Source organism: Euprymna scolopes, chromosome 34 (genome assembly GCF_053919585.1).
Source record: "Euprymna scolopes isolate OS-2025 chromosome 34, ASM5391958v1, whole genome shotgun sequence".
NCBI classification, from domain to species: domain Eukaryota; kingdom Metazoa; phylum Mollusca; class Cephalopoda; order Sepiida; family Sepiolidae; genus Euprymna; species Euprymna scolopes.
Window position 1 is genome coordinate 50,182,332 of NC_136515.1, and position 15,296 is coordinate 50,197,627.

Below are 15,296 nucleotides of genomic sequence, written 5' to 3' on the forward strand. Positions count from 1 at the left end.
GATTAATTTATGTGATTTTTAGAATATTATCATTTTGTTCTGTCACGGGTATGTAAAAAGATTTTTTTGTATTTTTGTTTTTTTTTAATATAGGCAGAATTCTAGTCAAAAACCAGAATATCTTTGTTACTGTAAAATACTAATTTCCTGAAAATTTTCTTTAATCAATAAAAACGCATATTTTTATTTCTTGTAAAAATTAAATCCTTATTTTTATTTCTTGTAAAAAAATAATTGTTAACGACATATTTTAATAGAACAGATGTAATTTTTACGTCAGCGTAGATGATAGAATTCTACTCATTCCATTTCGGAACAATTTCTTTTGAAATAGATTAAATCTAATTTTAAGGCAATTAGCACTTCACTTGTACTTGAGGCCACATTCACCCAAGATGGTTTGAGCTGGTTCCTCCTGTAAAACATACTGCATCCCGAATAAATGCATACAACACATGGTCCATAATAGCAGAGATAGTGATGAGAAACCAGTTTCGGGACCAGCGGTGAACACAATAGACTTCTGGATCAGGTTCGACGTTTGCTTTGATGCTGTGCAACCATGTTGTCATCTGGCTTCAAAAATGTCTTCACCAACCATAGAATGGTTCTGGAGCTTATTGCTTTGTGAAAAAACTCTTGGGTTGCAATGCGCAGCATAGCCAAACCGTCAGAGTCTCCGGTTTGAAAGAGATTGGTTGAGACAGATGATCCTGCAGCATTTCCCCGACTTGAGTATTGGAGATGAAACAGTGCCAGCGGATCCACAGAATTTGGTAGAAGCACTATTGGTCGAACACTTCTAGCCTTTTGAGATCTGCAGTTCTCAACCAGGTTTCACGGTTGTAGAGAAGGATTGTCCAAACAATCGCTTGACAGATCCCGAACTTTCATGCCTGTTTTGATCTCCGGTCGAGACCACAGATGGAATTGTAGGCAATCGAAAGCATGCAGGTCATTGTTGATTTAGATGTTGATGTGTCCGCACTAGCAGATGATGACCAACTACTTTTTTACAGTTCATTTTTGGTAATCAAATGATCTTATTTTTAAAAATGGGTGTGAAAGGATATAACATACAAATTACAAACATATTGTCATACGGATAATTAATGATTTAGTTTTATATACGACAAGAAAATATATTATTAAATGTTATATTAATTTTAAGAAATTAGTCCTATTAATTTTTGTATGTTATTCTTTATTTTACAGAAAGTCTATAAAATTCGTAATATATGAAAAGACAAATTACAATTTATATTTTTCTTTGAAAAGAAGGATCTTATTTCAAAATTTAAAAAAAAAAAAAAAAAAAAAAATACATGTTTTCCAATTCCTTAAAACAAGTTTTCAAATATTTCTTTGAAGGAAGATATTTTTAAAACATGTCTCCTTAATTTGATTCAAAAATTTAAAAGACATGAAATATGTTATTTGTTGAAAACAGATTATCAATGACACAGTTATAAATGAAAGAAATGATTTTTAAACATGGTTTTCATCGTTATGTTTTTGTTATTGTTTTAACATGCAAAACAAATTAATGGGGATAGGATGGAAAATAATAAATAAAATTAGTAAAACAAAAATAGATGCAAAAAAAAAAAAAAAACACGGAATGTGATGAATTTTTTTGTATTATTTCAATTATCTGAAGAACTATTTTCACCTTCACAATGTTTCAACTGATCTCTGACCTTCAGGTGCTTCTTGTTGAATGTAGGCATGTTCTTGTCAAACTCAGAAACCTATATAGAATTTCAAACTGAATCGTTTATTCAATTCACGGGGTGAACTGCTTGTTCCATCAGTCATGACAGGTAAAATTGTTGATTAATTATGTTATTCTTAATTATTATCATTAGTAAAAATTAAACCTTCAACCGCCAAGAGGATTTCATTGTTAACAATTGTTTACCAATAATGTTAACCATTAGGAAATGCATCTGTATCGATCCAGTTTTAAATTCTGTCCAGGCTCCTAATTACTAAGTTTCGCTAGAATCATTCCCAAGTTTAACCAAATTAAGGCTAAACAGATAAATTTATCTTTAGTTGGCTTCTGACAACTAAATACTTTTATTTACTAGTGTTGTGGAGACGCCCACTAATTAACACAGGTGGGTGAGTGAGATATATAAAGGTATCAATCACCAATACCGGGGGGAGTTCTGCAACGACCGCCAAATAGGCAAGATGCCTATGTTGCCTCCAGTAAGACATGCAACACGCCACCTGCCGGAATATCTCCAACTGAAGTATATCTGAAGACATGTAAATATGTATATAACTTTTCTGCCTAATATATTATTGTTATACCTTTACTTTCCGTGTTCTCGTAAATTATTTGTGCAGACACAACAACTAGCTAAATAGAAAAGTTATTAGCCTAAACCACATGATTTTCGGAATATGACATTTTTGTTCCGTGACGAGTACATACAAAGATTTTTCTGTATTTTTTTTTTTTTAAATAAGTGTAATACACTGAATTTTATGTTGACACTTGAAGGTATAAACATTTGAATTTCTTCAGATATTTCTTTTAAACGGCCTTTGTTATATTGTCCTACTAAACTTTTGTTTAAATAATTTGACTTTGCTTGTTTTATTAAAAAAAAAATAATGGTTGAAAAGACATTTTTCACTCAGTAATGAGCTTTGAAAGATTGTCGAAAAAAACAATCGCCAAAAGATAACCGTTTTATTATTTCTAGTTGCTACTTGGAATAAAAAAAAAAAAAATCACTCACAAATACGACTGTTTCACTCACAACGTAAAGCCCTGAAGATGCATCTACACAAGGTCAGAGGTTACATTAGTCAAAACGTTGAATAAAACAACCAAGATGAAAACAATGGTTCAAATAAAAATAACAGCTAAAAACAAACGTCTTTTGTATAATTTCATAGAAAACCACATTGAAAAGAATTTATATTAATATAGCAAGTTGTAAGCCAAAAAATTATGCAATTTAATTTGAAGTTTCCTGTTTAACAATTGAGTTTATTTGAAAACCAATATTAAGACTTCATGCAATGTTATAGAAAAGCTACAATACAAAAGATACTAGTTATGTTCAAGAAAATACAAAGATCCGTTATGTAAAACTTAAGTTTTAAAAAATTTATTTTTTCAAATATATACATACAGTAGAACCCAGGGATATGGTGGCCCTAGGATACATTTTTTCAGCTTACGATGTGGAATAGGTTTTCCCACTCCTAGTTACAGTATTTGCCATGCCTTACAGTGTTATTTATAATGTTATTTGATCATATACATGTGTATTATATACTGTACTGTATTTTGTTATTAATTTTTAATGTCGTATACCAAGATTCTACTGTATATATTTCATTAAAAAATTCAATGTTTTTTTTGTTTGTTTTTTTTTTATTCATTTTAAATACAATTTTAACAAAAGGTTATTTTAATTTAGTTCTTATTTACAACAAATCTGGTAAAAAATTATGCAGAATTTGGTTCTTTGATATGACAGGCACGCATGAGAAAATTATTTTTTCTATTAGCTTAGAAACACATATGAACCATAATATTTCTTCTTGCATTTAAACTTTAATTCAAGCAATAATTTACGGCTTGAACGATCATCTTAGAATTTAAAAGCCTCAAAGTAAGCACTATGACAAACATTTGTTTTATGCAGATTAAAATTATTAGCATGGTTTGTGGTACTTTAAGAATTTAAAGGGGGTTATAAAGCTTTTAAACTGTCAACTACAAAGTAATTTCTAGATTGAGTAAACATTTACAGGCAAAAAATCGAGTATAATGATTCATTTGTGCTACGAAACTAAAGAAAAAAAGATTATGCTCATCATATAAAAAAAAGTTAAAAAAATTGAAAAAATATTTAAATTTCTTCATTAAAAAGTGTGTAGAGAATAAAAAAAAATGTTACAAAAAGGGAAATTTTGAATTTTTATTTTAAAAAATGAATTCAGTAAAAAGATTTTTTTTTCTTTATTTTGATACAAAAAACTTAAATTATCTCAAGATAAAAATTTCAATAAAGTTGTAACTGTTTGGTAAACAAAAAAATTTTTTTTTTCAATAAATAAAATAAAATATTGGTTTCATGTCATAATTGTCAGCAAAAAATATGGCCACATAAAATATTTCATTAACAACTATAATGCAGAAACATATTGACATTCAAAAAAATCTGGGGACAAAAAAAATTTCAAGAAAAAAAAAAAGAAAAGGGTTCCGCAATCATTATTTTAAATTGATCTGAAGTGACCATCTTTGATGGGAAGAAAAACATTTACTGAAAAGGAAAATCCTCAAAATGAGAAAATGAAAATGAATGAGAATGTAAACGATATAAACCTTATGGTCTCTGTCAGCAGCAGCAGCAAGTTCTTCTGGGGTTGGAGAGGAAGTACCATTCATATTGGCTGGGTCATCATTGTACTTCTTGCCTGGGGCTATTAAGATATTCTGTGGAGGAAAGGTAAGTTATGGACGAATGAATGAGAGAGGAGTCATATGAATGATTTCTTGGCATCATCCTCCTTGTTTTTATATATGCATGTATATAGGAACAAGAAAGGGCGTGTAATGGCACATGTCAAGAAAAGGGGACAGAGAAAGGGGGGGAGATGAACAGAGAAAGGGAGGAAGATTTACAAAGAAAGGAGGGAAGACATGTCAAAAAAAAGGGAGAATACAGATTTGTAGAAGGGCTATGCGAGTATAATTAATTACATGAAATTTTTGATTTTGCAAAAACAAAAATTGCAGATTAAAAAAAAAATTAGAAAAAGTGGATCTGAAAGAAATTATACCACAAAATTTAAATGACAACAAAAATAAAAAAAACAAATTTAAAGCTAGAGACATATAATAAAATTTTTAAATGTCTTCTAAGTCATTAAAAAAAATAGCAGTACAAAAGAAATTAAATGAAAAATTTCAAAATCATAAGAAAATTTCAGTTTTTACAAAACAAAGTTCTTTACACAGTCACTCCACCACAAAAAATTTAAAAGCTAAATTAAATCCCTCCTTTCAGATAAATAAGGTCAAAATAAAAAGGATCCCCCATTCCACTCCCCCACCAAAAAAAATTTAGTACTTTAAATAAAAAGTCATATATATATATATATATATATATAAGACAAAACGGCCACACACATTTTTGTATGTCCAGCAAAGGCTTTTTTCAACAGGGTTCTGGGGATGGGGGGGGACATTCTTTAGAACTTTTTGTATACTTCCTAGATTATAATATCTGCGATTTGCGAACGCACGTCTTATCTAGATTTATTTTGATCGATTGTTATAAAATTCACGCTATTCCATCCTCTAACGTGTTTTTCATATAAAATCAAAACTGAATCTAAAGCGAAGGTTGCTACCCGGCCTTTCATGCCAGGATGTCCAGAAAGCAATCAGCTTTGATCAATGTTGGGAAAACCCCTCATATCAGACAATTGCTATTCATTTGAACACTGAATGAATGTTTGAGATTAAATAAAAAGCATTCAAAACTACTTACAAGTCACAAAGTAATTTTATTGGCTATGATAATATTTATTTGTTGTATATTTGTGTTTTTTGTTTTGCCGTGTTAACTGCAAAATATCCTGAAAGTTTTTGCTCACTGCTATATTTTTAATCTTTTTCTTAAATGTGTGCTATGAAAAACTATTTCTACGTTAACTGATTCAGATGACTTTGGTAGCTTTCACCCAGGATGGGTTGAGCCAGCTCCTCCTACAGAAAACCATGTCCTGGATGAATATAGACTACACAGAACAGCTTGCAGTGGCCAACATAGTTTGGGTAGCCAGTTCCAGAACCCGCAACAAACACCATATATTTAGAGGTAGCTTTGACTTCAGCTTTGATAGCGCGTAACCATGTCTTTATCTGGCCTCCTGAACATCTTTGCAAATCTTGAAGTGATTCTGGAGGTTCTGTTTTATGGATGAACTCTCCTCCTTCTAGGATTCAGATGCTACACTCATAGCACAGAATACATAATTATTTGCTATAATAATAATATAGCAAAGGAGCATGTCCTTGCTATAATATTAATATAGCAAAATGTCTTCAAGGTGCAGAAATCTACTTCATGGTTGTGTTGATGTAAGATGAAAAGTCGACACATGTTTAGGCAAACCAGTGGTAAATGTAATGCATTCTTTGGATTGGTTGTTGTTTTACGGCATATCAACCTTTTTCAGGTTATTTAATGCCGAATCTAGTTATTTTGAGGAACGATTTTTTAATGGAGTATATATTTTTTTTTTAACGTCAGATTCTATTTAACCCATAGTTGGGACCCTAACAGGTACTACCACTCCGGGTCAGAGTGGACCTGGGAGCAATGGCAATTAAAGGGTGGCTCCACACTTCCCAAAGCCCGCAAGATGGGGCCTCACCATCGGATATAGTTTTAGGTCATATCCAGGACCGCATTCTTTGGAAGGCAAATAGTTATCCAAAGAATTAAGTCTATGAAAAGTTTTCTAGACAAAATTCCTACTCAAAGAATTGAAAAACGTTTTAGAGTAAACTCAGTCTTTGAAATATTGGCATAGAATCAAGTGGAGAATCGTCTGTGTATCAGCAAGATGGCCGAATTGAAAAATCTCTGAATGATCTAAGAACTAAAACGGACCATTCAAAGTCTGTTCTAATGAAGAAATACATGTGGCCCGCTCACACGCAAAATGTGGAAATACTTTTCAACCAATGAATTGCATCTTTATTTGTTTCTGTGGCTGCTAAACTTGTGTAGCAACGTAGATATGGCAGTATGCATAACAGCATGTCTGTGGTTTGCATAACTGCACAAGAAAAAAATTTAAAGACACAAAAAAGAAATACATGATAGTGCGAGAGCTACCTGGATAAGAAGGATCTTGTGAAAATCTGGGAGGAGTCAACATCAGGATCTGGTCCATCTTTGCCTGTGGCAAGCTAAGATATGTCACACGCTGAATCACAAACTTATAGAGTGAAGATAAGAATGCTTCTCTGCATATGTGCAAACATCATTACTTTGCATGTTTTGGAGCAAACCTTCCCCAACTTTGTATGCAACTACTGCGCCTTGTTGCTCTGTGTGTCAGAGGTAAAAATCTATTTTGTAGGTCTAACAAATAGCTATAGCCAACAAGGAGAACTTCATGCAGACTAAACACTCTGGGCATATGATCTTTGATGGCTCTATGTAGATAGTAGGTTCACTCAACAGTATAATTGACAAAAAATCACCACTCAAAGCAAGGCCCCAAAACTGAAATAGTGCATTGTCATTGATATCCTGTTTTACAAATCAGTGATCAACTCAAGTCAAAGATTTACTACATCATAGTTAGTGATGGGACAATTTTATATTTTCCCCTGATTCCGACATAATTACCAATTCTGTTCTAAAGTCCCCAATTCTGATTCTAAATAAATTTCTAAATATAGAGTTGTTTTTGTTGTTGGTGGGGTCAGATTACTGCAAAACCCTCACGTAAAAAGTGTATATATTTTCACAAAGTGTAAAATTAGGCTTATAAATGTAACAAAGATTTAATTTTACTAGCAGTTTAAAATAAATATTTATCATTTCATCATTAATACAAGCCATGGAAAATTAAGTTTTAAACAAACACAAAGAAATAAAAAATGATAAAAAGAATCATTTTGAGCATCGAAAAACAGGTACAACATTTTCCGATTCCAATACCCTCAAAAGTTCTGATGTTTTCAATTAATCCGATTAATCATCCCAACACTAATTCTAGTACTTCCTGTTGCTTTATATGGCTTCGAGTGTTGGCCATCAAGAAAGATTATCGGACACGGTCATTGTTTCAGTAGATCAGTGAAGAGTAAAATGCATGTTTATTTTAAAATTGAGGGAGTTTCATTAAACGAAGCAAATTCTATGGAAATTTCATAAGTTACCAAATACTAGCTGTATCTACCAGGCATTGCTCAGTAGTTTTTCTTTTTTGTTGCATTTGCTTTTCTTTTTAAACCATGTCTCCCCCCCTCCCCCCAAAATGTTTTGTTTCAAACAAGGGAAAGTAACTCATAATGCTGCGTTGGACTTGACAGCATTTGAAGAGGCTATAGTTTCCACCATTACAACCAATCTCGGACAAAATGAGGACAGTAGTTTGTTTCTGGTAAGAACATAATTTGTACAAATGAAAGCATCACAAATGTTTAAAGCACGCCCGGGGATTGGGGGGGAGGAGGGGATATAGAAAGGGTGGCAGAAACAAAATCTCAAGACATCTGTATGACAGAGGGTGAAATCTATTGTCGATCCTCATTGCATGGAATAAATATGAAAGAGAATGAGAAATGATTAAAGTTAAAATTGAGATTACATATCTGAAGTTATGGGTTTAGAAAAGTTTTCATGTAGGGGAGTTAAACAGCTTACTCAGCAGCAGAAAACTTTTTATAAGTAAAATTTCTCATATACAAAAATAAAGGAATAATGAAAAAAAAATAAAAAATAAAAAGATGACTACTTACACCTTGAAGCTGAGAATCACTCAATGGCTGAGAGTTTTCCAAATTTAGTGCAGAGTTATCATGTCCCTTTGGAAAATGGAAAAAAAAAAAAAGTAAATTAGTGACATCACATGAAAAAAAAAATAATGTAGTTTTTATCTTATCTGCACTTGTTTTTTCAATATGGCGATGTGTGACAGTCCCTTTTTTGCTAACTCATATAATTTGAGTTTCTTAAAAATTTAAAACTACTTGATCAATTTACATGATTTTTGAAATATGAATTAAGATTTTTCTGTACTTTCTATATTTTTTTTTGTTAAATTTTAAATAAAAATTAAAAAGATTAATATTTCTTTAAAAAGAAATCAATAAAACTAAATTCATTCAAATATCCAAACCAGTTTCATCAAAAGGGAGAGAAATGTTATATTTTTTAAATAAATCAATCATGAAAATGATTTTTTTTTCATGATTCTATTTGTAAGGGGACGATTCTAATATTTTTCCCCAATTCCAATACAATTACAGATTCTGATTCCGTTAACTTTCTAAATATTGAGTTGTTCTTTTTTTTTTTTTTTTTTTAAAGCGGCAGATTACCACAGAATTCATGAAATATGCAACTATGACTATTTTCGCAAACATACAAATACACTTCTTGAGATGATCTACAAATTCAGGTTTTAAAAATAAATAAATATTTATTACTTCATCATTTATACAAACCATGGAAACAAACAAAAAGAATCAAATAAAAACAAAAGAATTGTTTTTGACATTGGAAAATTGCACAAATTTTTCTTATTTTTTAATTCCCAATTTCGACTAATCATTCCTACATTTAAGATTCGTCTTATTAAAAAGATGTTCATCAAGGCTCTATGGACAAATTTATCTTTAGTTGACCTTTGACAACTAAATATTTTCGTTTACTAGTCAAATAGAAAAGTTACTAGCCAAACTCACGCGATTTTTAGAATATGACATCTTCATTACGTAACGAGTACGTACATCATAAATATTTTTCTGTATTTTAGTAAATAAGCGTAATTCTAAATATACATCGAATTTTATGTTGATACTTGAAGGTCTAAACATTCAAATTTCCTCAGATGTTTTTTAAACAGCCTTTATTTTTATTTTTTTTTAAGTATATTGTTTTGTTAAACCTTTCATTGTTAAAATAATTTTACTTTGCTCGTTTTATTAAAAAAAAGTTGAAAAGATATTTTTCATTTAGTAGTGAGCTTTGGAAGATTGTCAATGAAAGAAATACAATCGCCAAAAGATAAGTGTTTCATTATTTCTAGTCACCATTTTGAAAAATCACTCGCAAATGTGACTGTTTCACCCGCAATGTAGAGCCCTGTTCATTAAAATTAAGGAAGTTTTTTTTTTTTTGTTTTTTTTTTTTTTTGTACTGAAGCGAATTTTATGAAAATATTCAAGTTATTAAATACTAACTGTATCTGTCTGGAGTTGCTCAGTAGTTTCTTTAAAAAAAAAAAAACATGTTTATTCTATTTAAACTATGCCTTGTAGATTTTGGTTCAAACCAAGGGAAGTAACTCAATACAGAATTACGTCCCTTTCTTGCCCAAGATGGCGTTTTGTATGAAAGTAATTCCAAAAAGAGTTAAAATGTATATTTTATTCTTAACATTTACCAAACTGATTCCGTAGAAAGAAAGCAATCAAATATAATTGTTACTTGTGAACATCTTTATTAGATGACAAGAATTTTTTATTAATTTTAAGCCTATTTGTTTACTTTTCCAAATAGATACATATTACAATCATCAATGTATATTACCTTAAAAAATTGAATTAAAAATAAGATTTAAAATCAATGGTTAAAAGAATATAACATTTTAAGAATTGTTTAAAAACTGAAATAAAAATATCTTTCACAAGTCATAAAATGCAAATATTATTAAGCAATAAAATGCAAAGATGCTGAGCAATGAAAAGGGCGAGATTTTCTTTTCTTTTTCAAAGCAAAGCTCCAAAAGAGAATTTGATTTTTTAAACAAGTGTTCATTTAATTCAATTGAAAACAGGTATACAGAATAAAAATTAATAAAAGAAAATTCATAATTTTGATTTTTCAATATACTATTGTTTTTCAATTATTATTCAATGAAATTGAAAGTTTTTAAATTTAGTTTTTTTAAATATTCCATTGGTATGAGTGCAAAAACAAAAAAATGAGTCAAATAAATTTTGTTTTGTTAGGTAAGAGTTATTGCCCTTAGTATAAATTATTACCACTATAGAGAGAGAAATGACAGGGCAGTTTGTTGTGATCTACACTCTCATGATGCCAATCATTAATAATAGATCAATTTCAGATAGAAACAGGGCACAGTAAAAATGGATAAAAAGAGGTGGTTATCCCAGGTATAAAATTATTACGAGCAGAAATTTTCAAATTGTAAAAAAACAAAAAATAAATAAATAAAAAATTTGGAAATGAACGACAAATAGAATAAGATAAAAAAATTATTTTCACATACTAACTTCTGCACTGGTAAAATATTAAAAAATTGTTTAATAAATTTAAATATCCTAGACTATTTGTTATATAATTCTTGAGTTTTTCAACCTTTAAAAGTATATTTTAAAAAAAAATTGATAAAAAAAAAACAACTTAATTCCAAGTCCTTCATTTTAAGGATCATCCATTGTTTACTATCAAAAATTGTTTCAGGAATTAAAAAAACAATGTATCATGGCTTCCCAGCAGTGTCGATCAAACCACCTCTCTTAAAAAACAAGAACCTAAACATTTCCAGATATCAGATCTATTTTTCTGCTTCAAATTAATTTTGCTATATATCCGTCCTGTCACAGAAAAGTTAGCAAGTAAAAAACTGCTGGACAAATCTATTTTAAGTATATAGAGGAATTGAGAAAGTAAATAGCAAGTCAGACAATCACCACCTTACATTCAATATATTTCAATAACATGTTTTTTTTTTTTCTGTATTAGATTTATACATTTGTTTTGTTAACATTCCAGTTGGAGATATTTTTTGGTGTTTTATATTTCATCAAGTCAGATGTGATTTTGCATGAATATTAATACAACTAGTGATGAACGATAATCCCTTCTCCATTTTTTTTTTAACAAAGTGTTTATGTTCATATTATCATAAATTTGTTTTAACAGAATTTTCTCATTCAATATTTAACTAGTGGGGTGGTTTCAGAGGCGAAATATCTACTTTATCCTTGGCACTAAATGAAGAATAAGATTTAATCAAAGATCAAGCAATACATTTTGAAGAAAACTCTGTATGATGTATGTACCTACGATGAAATAAATTGATCAAGTAGTTTTATTTTTATAAAGAAAATCATTTTAAAACAATTAATGGGAATTCATAGGCATTACAATATAAATCTATTAGATATGATTATTGTTCAGTTATCTACTTTTGTTTCTTGCCATCTTGCTAGTTCTTTTTTTTCTCCAAAGTAACAAGCAAAATAGTCACTTCTCCAATATTCAGAAAATTTGATTTTCTTATTTAAAAATAAATCTACATGACCGATTTATGTGATTTTTGTTTCAGAGTTTTCTTTTATATATATATATATATATATATATATATATATATATATAATATATATATATATTATAGGGGAATTCTGTAAACAACGAACGAAACTTGACAAAAAAAAAAAAAAAAAAAAATGAGAAAGACGAAAAAAATACCAGTTTATCAAGACGATCTTCAGAGTTTTTAAGTGCATCTTTATCCCTTAATTCTGCATCGTCCTTGTCTTTTCCTTTTGCCTTTTCTTTGGCCAATTCTTTCTCCTTCTTCTTCCGCTCCTTTTCCCTCTCTTTTTCCTCCTTCTCCCTCCTTTTCCGTTCCTCTTCCTCTTTCTTCTTCCTCTCCTTCTCCCTCTTTTTCTCCTCCTTCTCGGAAAGGGGTTTCTTCATGGTGACAGTCGCTGTAGGACTTTCCACCATCGTGGCATCATATTCACCAGAGAAGTCCATGGTCCTTACACTCTGAAAAGAGATAGTCCAACTCGTGCAAATAACAACGCCACACACTGACAGCGTTAAATCAAACTGGTAAGCAACAACAAACAGCAATATCTGCGTGCTGCATCAACTTAAAAACAAAAATCATGGAACTAGCAGACAAAAAAAAAAAAAAAAAACGGACACTTTTTTTCTTTTAATAATGATATCTGGAGGATTCAGTTTTTATAATTGGAATTTTTTAGACTACTATCCTCATCTTCAGTGTTAGATTAACATTTTAGCTGATGTAACCTTCAAACACCTTTTTTTTTTAAACTCAGGGAACTATTTGTTCACATGGACTGATGCATGATAGCGTTAAGTGATACTTTTCATGGTTGAAAGTTCAATCCTTACTATAAATAATAATGAAGAATAACAAATTGAAAATTGTACCTGATTATGGCTGGCAAAACAAGAACAATCTAGTCAAGTGGTTTAAACAAATTTCCTTTTAGATTTCAAGAGTTCGCTAAGATGTACGTGAAAATCATAAGTTACATTGAAACATTGTGAATATAATAACCTAGATGAACATAATGGCCAAAATGATACCAATAATATAAATTCTCATCTAATAAATTCTGAAACAGAATTCCATTTAAATATAAGAGTGATACGTAACGAAAAATGAAAAAACAAAATTTTGTGTCGGGTTTGGTAGTCATTTAATATAAGTTATGAAAATATATGGCAGTTAAGTTACATAGAATCTTCTGTACTTCATCCTTGTAAGGAAGTTAAAATGTGGAAGTAAATACTGGAAATCGATAAACTATATCTCCTCAGAACATGTGAACATACGAAATATATATTTTTGATGCAGTTCGGGTTGAAAAAACAAAAAAACAAAAAAAAACACTTGTTTTATCATTTTCTTTGTGGTCTTTTCTTGCTGTCATGGAAGTTTACAAATGTTGGAGTCAAGATAATAAAGCTAATAAAGTCAAGCTAATTCTTAATAGCTAACTGAGTGATTCAGTGATCTGAATCACAGTTGTAAAATATTAGAAAATTACATTAAACCATTGCACATCTAATTAGATTCTCTAACCAGGATTAAAATCTATGAGAAGTGAAAGTATTATGTAAATGTGGTAACAGTGCAAAGAAATAATAAAAAAAAAAAAAAAAAGTAAACAGATTGTAGTTAACTTGTGTCCATTGTAAGGAAATAGTGGCACACGAACCTAGAACCATTTGATTATGAGGTGAGTGATTATGCAAATTTAGACGTTTTGGGAAGTAAAGAATCTATATAAATTAAACAGATGTTTGTATATGTGTTTGTAAATATTTAACAGACAGACTCTTAAAATACTGGTCACATAACACTGAAATAAATAGGAAATAGTAATTGGTTTATAATGAGTCAAATCTTTGTTTGTTTGGATGAATACTGCATAAAACTAATAGAAATATGTCAGCAAGCTAAAATGCAAAATTTTCATTTCAATTTGTTGCTATTACTTTTACGCATGTGCAAATTCATTCATAGCTTGAGGTAGTTTAAATTTAAAACGTTTTTATCTGTCTGTTGAGTTAACTCAAACAGTAGGGAATGCAGCTGGGGCAGTGAATGTTTTGGTTTCAATTCTAGCTGATAGCACTAATGTAATGTTTTTTAAAACTTAAAAGCAGAACTATATATATATATATATATATATATCTGCAATAGAAAATTGGCTCTGTAATAATAATATGAAATCTGCGTGAACTAAAATATATTCAAGCATATTTTTATTTTAATAAAGCTAGGTGCATCTCGTTCGTGAAAAATCAAGAGATTCTTTGCATGAGAATCAGGTTTTTTTTTTTTTGACGTCATGTTCTTCGCATGCATTTTGACAAGTGTTGTTTATTTCTCGTGTTGACGAAAGCAGATTACCACTGCTATTGCCGACGTTACGAGTGTAGACTCTCGCTGTTGTTGGCAAAATTAGATTACCATTTTCTACTGCAAAGACATCTAAATGTCCCTGGTTTGTTTCTGGGTTTTTAACACCATAACCAAACGCATCTTTCAATAAGCTACCAAAAGTTAGGTTTTTTTTCTTCTTTATTATGTAGACCTCAACATTCATGAACTTGCATGACAGCAAAAACAGACAGCAAAGAAAATAATAGTATACAATTTTGATTTTCAATATGACCTGTCAATAACATATATATATATATATTCAATGGACATCATACATTATTTCGATCATTCCTTTGGTTGCATGGGAAACTCAACCTACCAGGCTAACGATACTGGTGTATCTAACATACAAACTAAAAATACTAAATGTAACTGAGTTTTCAGAATTTCCATGAAGTCAAAGGTATCAATAACAGATTTCAATTTATGTTCTTGCACAAGCAATTGAGCACTAATTTACACACACACACACACACACATACTGGTGACTTACATTCTAATGACAAAAAATTTTCTTTACTAGACTTTTGTGTTATTTTATTTTTCAAATTATTTTACTAATAGATGAATGTCTATATTTTTTTTATAATAAATATATATGCTTTTGCACAAGTAATTGAACACTGATTATTTCTCCTATAACACTAAATTACACATGCACAAATTATATATATATATATATATATATATATATATATATATATATATATATATATACACACACACATATGTGTTTATTTCATTTAGTGTCATAAAAGAAATAAAAGGTTATTTTTTTATGGTGGGCATATACTAGTGTGTGTGTGTGAGTGAGTGAGAGACATAAG

At 30.0% G+C, this 15,296-nt stretch overlaps 1 protein-coding gene across 50 annotated transcripts in view; it reads right to left on the minus strand.

The window, feature by feature from the left end:
- Window positions 1–15,296, minus strand: part of LOC145259193 (band 4.1-like protein 2) — a 585,710-nt gene that overhangs the window by 120,112 nt on the left and 450,302 nt on the right. For 44 of the 50 annotated variants that reach the window (XM_080117018.1, XM_080117022.1, XM_080117008.1 and 41 more), the window contains 3 exons: window positions 12,228–12,530; window positions 8,525–8,590; window positions 4,361–4,471 (listed from right to left, as the gene is read on the minus strand). In XM_080117018.1, the coding sequence (XP_079973144.1) occupies window positions 4,361–4,471; window positions 8,525–8,590; window positions 12,228–12,530 (480 nt within the window). The remainder of the gene's footprint in view (window positions 1–4,360; window positions 4,472–8,524; window positions 8,591–12,227; window positions 12,531–15,296) is intronic. The other 6 variants (XM_080117013.1, XM_080116992.1, XM_080116976.1 and 3 more) reach the window with 1 other exon arrangement.